The 8,354-nt window shown below is 34.1% G+C and overlaps 1 protein-coding gene across 1 annotated transcript; it reads left to right on the top strand.

Annotated features, from left to right (window-relative positions):
- Positions 1-3,944: 3,944 nt before the first annotated feature.
- On the top strand, positions 3,945-7,710 carry LOC102585194 (cytochrome P450 82C4-like). The gene is made up of 2 exons (XM_006339999.2): positions 3,945-4,909; positions 7,070-7,710. Exons 1-2 carry the CDS (start codon positions 4,007-4,009, stop codon positions 7,700-7,702), a joined length of 1,536 nt encoding a protein of 511 aa, XP_006340061.1. The 5' UTR covers positions 3,945-4,006; the 3' UTR covers positions 7,703-7,710.
- The last annotated feature ends 644 nt before the right edge of the window (positions 7,711-8,354 follow it).

The following is an 8,354-nucleotide window of genomic DNA, read 5'->3' as shown; positions in this document are numbered from 1 at the left end:
CCGTTTTGGGGGCAGTGTTAGCAATAGGAGGACGGGCAGGAGCCTGAGCTGCTTGAATAGATGGAAGCACTCCAAGACCAACCAACCCCTTCAAGAACGGCATAATCTGCTGAGCCAACACTGGATCTAAGGAAGGAATACATGTAGTCTCAGCCTGCACCTCTTCCTCTTGTCCCACATCCTCAACATTTTCAACATTCTCAACATCAACATTCTCCTCTATCTCTTCATGATGCGCAAGAGGGTTCTCATTCATAGAAGCATTCTTAACAGGAGTTCCATTCCCAGTAGGCGCTACTCTTCCATGGCCTCTACCCCTAGCTTTTCCTCTACCCCTGCCTCGACTGCAACCTCTCGCTGCAGATTCCTCAGCTGGAGCATTGACGAGAGCTACGGGCCTGATGCCGTTGAACCTAGTAGTAACCATTTGTGGACAGAAGAGTGAAGAAGGTTAGATACCAATTCGAATCGACATATACCAATTGGAATCAAGTTATAACACAAAAAGAGACCAGAGAAAACAGAGAGATTTCCTAAAGTCCTATAGCCTCTCGAAGAAAAGTAAAGGCGTCTCCGTACCATCCCGCAAGACTCTACTAGACTCGTTTTGGTACATCGAGATCAACGAACCTAGGCTCTGATACCAACTTTGTCACGACCCAGCCCGTCGTGATTGGCACCCACACTAACCCTCCGGTGGGAGAACCACTACTACAACCCAAACCAAGCAACTAAACCAAAAACTAAAGCATTTAAGTATACGAAAACAAGAATAATAGCTAAAACTGAAGTTCCCATAAACTTCCAAAGGCCCTAACAACTAACAATGCTGAAAATACACCTAGAACCTGAAAGTCAATGTACCAAAACATCTAACAATGAACCAAAAGTCTAAACAAGAAGGGTCACAACCCCAAACTAATGAACGAATAACTAACTAGAAAAGTCTAAGTCTGAAATGTGGTCATAGACGAAAGAGAACGCATTGCAGCCCGGAAGAATTGGCTCACCCTTGAATTCGAAAGGATTACTGATCTTCTAGACGAGGTATGCCAATAGCCGCTTGAAGATGCCCTGTACTCAACAAAATAAGAGCAAGTGCAGTAACAGTACACAACCACAGTGTACTGGTAGGATCACGCGGCTATCCCACTAAGTGTAACATAAGCAAGTCAATACAACAATATAATCACATGCATATATAAAACATATATAATATTATCAATATTTACGAACAACGAACAACTTCACATTTCTCAAGATACACAATTATGAAAAGTCATTAGTCCTCTCATGGAACCCAAACCCAAACAGTTAGCATACCGGAACGTGGTACTCGATCCAATAGTTATGCCAGAACGTGGAAACTGATCCCATATTTATGCCGGAACGTGGCAACCGAACCCAATTAGTTATGTCGAAACGTGGCAACCGATCCATTCAACACACCACAATCACAAACACAAGTACATTCTCATAATCATACAAATTCGATTCAATGGCATTCGACAATCATATATCCTCATTTACAACAAGTGTGATCAATAATGCAACATTCACATACATACATGTATCATAATGAAGCAAAGACAAACATACATCACACAATCATAGAATCACAACCATCACCTACCTCGAAACAAGCTTGAAACCCTAAGAAACTTGATTCTTCCCTTTCTGGATTCGTTCCGCTTGTTCTTGGTCTACAAACAATCAATATAATATGGGAATTAATAAACAATCACTAATTACCCGAATTACTAACAATTCTATGAACCCTAGATCACACTCATGATCCCAAGTATCCAAATTAGGGTTGTTTCCACCATAGATTCTAGATCAAAACCCTCCCTCATCGATATTTACCCATTATATTACATGGGGAGTTGAAAAGCTTACCTTTAGCCTCAAGAATGGTGGAAAATTGTGAAGAGTCACTTGGAGTTCGTTCCTTAGCTCTAAAAATTGAAAAGTGCGAATATAGTCGTTTAAGGGTTTATTTTTTACTTTAAGTCGCGTCTGGCCCGCCATAACGGCCCTCACCCCGCTACAGCGTCCCTGACAGAGCGACAAAACCTAGCGCCAAAGCGGCTTGCACGAAACAGTGAGCTATTTTGGAGTTTATTTACGACCTTAAGTCGCGTCTGGCTCGATACAACAACCCTCACCCCTCTACAACGACCCCGCCAGAGCGACCAAAACCACCGTCAAAGCGGCTTGCACAAAACAGTGAGCTATTTAAAGAATTCCAAAATCCCCATTTCACAACACACCTTTAACCAACGACACTCAGAAAATACCGTTCACGCTAAGATCAATTTCGGGAGTTCTACTCACCCGAATTCAATTATGTAAAGACGTATGGATTCCTTAACGGCTTATCTAACTACTCATGTAATCAAAATCATAAATAAGTCACCCGATTTCTACCAGATTTCACTACACCTCAATGACTCCCATTTCGTCCAAATCTGGACTAGGTTGGGGAATCTCAAGTTACTACGAAAAAGTTTTCCGGCCCAAAATTTTTTACCATTGGCTTTTCTTAACGACGGAAATCAGTCGTTACACCTATGTTGTTGAGCAAGTCTTCCGCTGAGTATTGAGTCAGGCCAAGGGTTCGCTTGGGGGCCAGTGATGGTTCTCGAGTGTCGGTCACGTTCAGGGTGTAGGCTCGGGGCATGACACTTAAACATGTCATGTGAAAAATTGATATTGAAAAGTTGTCAAAAAAGGAAAGAGTCGTTCTTTTTTAAACGAACTAAAAAAAAAGCATGTCAAACAAATTGAAATGAAGGAGTATTATTTTGTTGGAAAAAATATGCAGACACATACTCTTAAAACTTTAGTAGACTTTAACAAGTATATCTGTCGTATATAAGTGCAACTGAGACATACATGAAAAAGAAATAAAATGTGCTAAATGGATTTTACATTTGTTGTCCTTTTGACAAGTTGATGATTAAAGTTTGTTCTTTATTATTTAAAACTTATGTTTCAATTTGAGTTTATTTGAAATAAATTTGGGCGTTGAATTGTTGAAATTTCAAAAATAAAATCAATGCACTTCAGACACAAATTTTCAATATTAATTAATCGTGTATGCTTGAACTATTCCCAAAAAAATAGGTTAACTTGTAAAAGAAATTTGTAAAGCAGACATTAGTTAAATTGTGATTCCAAAATCATTGTTCTCATTGTAGTTTACTAGTAACAAGAAGAAAAAAAAGAGAGATTAAAAATCTATACAAATAGAGATTGTGACCACAAAAAAATAAATAAATTGAAATCATCTAAGATTATAGGAACTCTCAAACCTCACGCGTCACACTTTGTCATTAATGTTTCCTCAAGGCTATAAAGAATTATATTACTCTCTCCGTTTAAAAAAGAATGACCTTCTTTCCTTTTTAGTTTGTTTAAAAAAGAATGACCTCTTTCCTTTTTGGTAACATTTTAATTTCAACTTTCCACGTGGCATGTTTAAAGCCACAAGATTAAAGGGCAATTTAGTACAGTTGACATATCTTTAATTTAGGACCACAAGATTCAAACGTCTTCTTTATTTTCTAAAACTTTGTGTCAAGTCAAACCAGATGACTCTTTGTGAAACAGAGGAAGTAATTGTTAGGTCTGATTATTAGCAGTTGAATAAGCTAATAAATTTCTAAATTAAATAATTAAAAATGTACATATATTTTTTATATAATAAATAAATAAAAATAAACCCAGGGAGTAACATGTATCTTTTTTTTATGGCCTATATCCATGTACTTCATGGAACAATATTCCACAGTATATGGTCTACGTTGTGGTCCCCTCATTGTTACCTTCTTTAATTTTAGGCCACAAAAAAGAAAACAAATCTTTAGTGTTCCTAACCTCATAGTTCAATTATAAATACTACCATCTGATCTTCTCTAGTAGTATAAAGTAATAAAAATCTCAATTGCTCTAAAATTGACACAAATATTCCCATTCCAGTTTCCACTACAATACAATCAACATGTATTTTCTTTCTCATCTCTTACCACTATTAGTTGCTTGGTTTTTAGCCCTTTTTGTTGCTCGCAAATTCAAAAGTAGAAACATAACAAGTGCAGCAATTGGTGCACCTAAAGCTCCAGGTGCATGGCCTTTTATAGGTCACCTTCATCTTCTTAACGGTCATCTTCCCGTCTGTCGAACCCTAGGACTCATGGCTGATAAATATGGACCTATTTTTCAATTACAACTTGGTGATCATCCCGCTATTGTGGTCAGTAATTGGGAAATAGTTAAAGATTGCTTCACAGCTAACAATGACAAAATATTTTCTAGTAGACCAAATATGGCAGTAAGCAAGTATTTAGGCTATAATGGAGCCGTTTTCGCTATGGCCCCTTACGGACCATACTGGCGTGATATACGTAAAATGGTAACTGTTGAACTCTTAACTCACAGTCGCCTTGAGAAGCTAAAACATGTACGTACATCAGAAGTGAATTGTTGTATTAAAGAATTGTACTCAAATTGTCCATCACAAGTGAATTTAAGTAGTTGGTTTGAGAACATAACGTGTAACATAATCGTTAGAATGCTTGCTGGGAAGCGATTTACTGGATGCGCGGAGGAGATGAATTTCAAAGAATCTATAAAGAAAGCGTTGTACCTAGGTGGAGCTTTTGTTTTTTCAGATGCTATTCCATGGCTTGAATGGATGGATATTGGTGGACATATTAAAGCAATGAAAGAGACTTATAAAGAAGTTGATAGTGTGTTTGATAGCTGGTTAAAACAACATATCAATTCTATTGGAGATGGAGAACAATCTGATTTTATTGATATCATGCTTTCCACCCTTCCAGAGGAAACCAATATGGAGTCTGCTGCATACAATCGTCATGCCATTATCAAGGCAACAACTTTGGTAAGCTGCTTATTATTTTGAATACTATGTTCCTAATTATTTGTCAATTTTTGTATTAACACACTTATTAAGAAAGCATTTACTCCTTTTGTCCCAAATATTTAAAAGACTTTTGAAAAATTTACGGTCAAAGATAGACTTGTTTGAATCTCGAAATCCGAAAAGTACCACATAAATTGGGACAGAGGAGTATTGACATAGTGAGATTACTATTTCACCCCTATTAATTATGAAGTGGATGAATTAAAAACTTAAAAATTTCAAAAAGTTCTACCTTTTTCAAAGTACTTAATTGAGGGTATAATAGTTAAAATATTTTGTCCTTTGTTGATTTGTCCAAATGGACAAGTAATTAGAAACAACTAAACCAGGAAAAGTGGACAAGTAATTAGGGACAGAGTAATTATTCAACTTTATTTAGTTAATTTTCATAATCATCAGTTTTAGCCGAAAATGCAATTTCTTCTACTTATTCAATAGCGTGTTGGTTATTATAAATTTTTAGTTTTTTTTTTTTTTTAATTTCAAAAATTAAAGTCATTACTTAGATTTATTTAGGATGCAACCCACCCTAAATCCAATTCAATTATTGATCTGGCCCGCTTAATTAAAAGGATTGACTATATAAAAGAGGTCCTTAATAACATTTAACTAAATGAATGGAGTACTATTTAAAATGTTAGATATTGAAGAATCAAACTTAAGATTTCATGGAATAGTATTTAATCTACTAGTACATTACTTAAATGCAATAAATTCCATGTGTTCGAGTTCATTTTGGGTAGTTTGATAGAGTGTATTAGAAAGAAATATAATGCATTAACTTTGTGTATTTTTAGTATCTTGTTTGATACACTTTTTCAGTCTATGTATGTATAACTAATAAACTTTATTGCGTATTGAGGTGTGTATTACTAAAACATGAAAATCTATGGTATGACTAATGCATGCATTAGTATAGTGAAAAACTCAATTGCCCTCTGACCCTATTTTTATATTTTTTTTACCAAATTTATAAAGGTTATCTTTATAAATAATTCTTTTGAATTTTTTTATGCAATGCATGCAATTTTTAATATATCAAATCAAACAATATATAAGAAATAATATTTTTATAATTAATATAAACATAATTAATACAAACATTATATTTAGCATTATTGTTATGCATCTACCAAATCCCCCTAATGACATGAAACACGCTGCCATAATAAAAGGAAGAAAAAAAAAACAACTTTGTTAACAATCAAATACGTATCATTAAGAGTTAGGCATGTAGGAAGTAGCAAGCAATTTAAAAAAATAATGATTTGATTTATGATTTTATAATAAACAAAATCTCAATCCATTTTCTTTTTATTTAATTATTTTTCACATAATTAACCAAAAGCACAGAAAATTGAAATTGTATAACAATAAAAGTAAATTCGTGCAATTATTAGTTTGAACCGTCGTTTAAATTACCCTCTCTCCCATTTTATGTGAGGTAGTTTGATTCGGTTCGAAGTTTAAGAAAAAAAAAAGACTTTTAAAACTTGTAGTCTAAAATAAATGATAGAAATTTGTGTGACTATAAATCATTTCATTAAAGATAAATATATATACATTTTAAAGTTAAATGTTATGTGTCATTTTTTTTGTAATTGATTAAAAAAGAAAGTAAATCATGTAATAGAGACAGAGGAAGGAGTAATGGTTAGAGAATTAACATTTTCCTTTTAACTTTTTGTTTGTCATTTTTTCTAAAACTTGAAAATATGGCATATTCATAAAACATAGGATTATATTTTGGAATTTTATAAAATAAAAATAGAAGTAGATATGGCAATTTGTATGAAAACATAAGTCTATGGCTTGCCTACCAAAGTAATTTATTGTGGAAAGGGATATGCAGAAGACAACTCAAAGTAATTTAACTTGAACCAATAACTATCAGTATAAATCACATGTTGATGAGGAACATAAACTTGAAGGAACAATGATAAAATGACTATTATAAATATCGATTGGTGCGTGTCGAATCCTCCAAAAATAGATTCGACATGGGTGCGTCAATATTTTTGGAGAGTCCGAGTAACTTAGACCAATATATGCTCTTGGTAAAAGTGAAATTATGAGAAAGATGAAATATTCTCTATTAATATTCATTTTATCTTGCAGATACTTATCATGACAGCATCAGAGAGCACTGCAGAGACATTAATATGGGCATTATCTTTGCTAATGAATAACACTCACTCATTGAAACTAGCCCAGAATGAGCTAGATGAGCAAATAGGAAGAAATAAATGGGTTGAAGAGTCGGACATCAAAAACCTTCCCTATTTGCAAGCTATAGTAAAAGAAACCTTACGTCTCTACCCACCTGGTCCTTTGGCAGGGCCTCGAGAGGCCATCGAAGATTGTTACATCGGTAAGTATCATATTAAAAAAGGCACTCGCTTGATTGTTAATCTATGGAAGCTTCAACGAGACTCGAGAATCTGGGAAGATCCGAATGAGTTTAAACCAGAGAGGTGGTTTTTGAACGAACATACAAATATTAATTTTAGAGGACAACATTTTGAGTATATTCCTTTTAGCTCTGGAAGAAGAATGTGCCCTGGTTTAACGTTTGCAACCCAAGTAGTGCATCTTACGCTAGCAAAATTACTTCATGGATTCAATATTTCAATGCCAAAGGAGGAACCAGTAGATGTAAGTGAGGGCTTAGGCATTGCCTTGCCTAAAGTCAAGCCTCTTCAACCACTTCTTTCTCCTAGATTGGCTGTGGAACTCTACCAAAGTCTTTGAACAAGTAAACTAATTAACAAAAAAATGTGATATTCTTAGCACTGTTAATTAAATAAGTAGTACACCTATATTGTGTGTTTACTATTTTCATTCTAAAAGGATTATGAAGTTTATCACCAAAATATCAAATCTTGGGATAAGTCATTGTTTTCTTGTATTTGATGGTAAGACGTTAATGTTTATAAATTAAGAAAGTTTCTTTTTTCTTTTTTTAGTAATTATGATTAAATTACACAAAGATGATCTCCGTACTATATATATTTTTTTGTCAAAAGACAATTGTATCGCTGATCTTGACAATTCAACCAACATGCTTTGATTTATTAGTACCCTCAATTCACGTGTCATGATCCAAAACTCAAAGGTCATTATGACACTATCTTATCCTTTCGATGGATAAGTCAATCTTTCACCGGACACTAGAGTTGCCTTAACCATAAGCCAACTATTTCGTTAGCTATTTTTATTTATATATCTATTATTTATAATTTTAATATCGGTTAAACTTTTACTATATGGAAATTTGGAATTATGTTATTTGAACTAAATGCATTTTTTCCCCTTTAAATGGTTTGTGCTCAAATTCTTTATTAAAGATAATGCTATAAAGAACATTACTAGATCGGCTGTCATATATTTTTCTCGAACCTCA

The sequence above is a fragment of the Solanum tuberosum genome, unplaced genomic scaffold, assembly GCF_000226075.1.
Source record: "Solanum tuberosum cultivar DM 1-3 516 R44 unplaced genomic scaffold, SolTub_3.0 scf00013, whole genome shotgun sequence".
Lineage (NCBI taxonomy): Eukaryota > Viridiplantae > Streptophyta > Magnoliopsida > Solanales > Solanaceae > Solanum > Solanum tuberosum.
Note: the sequence above shows the minus strand (reverse complement) of the source record. Positions and strands in the feature narration are given on the sequence as shown.

Coding starts and splice junctions, on each gene's coding strand:
- LOC102585194 (XM_006339999.2), top strand. CDS start 4,007: ATGTATTTTCTTTCTCATCTCTTACCACTATTAGTTGCTTGGTTTTTA. Junction 4,910..7,069: donor TTATCAAGGCAACAACTTTG/GTAAGCTGCTTA, acceptor TTTATCTTGCAG/ATACTTATCATGACAGCATC.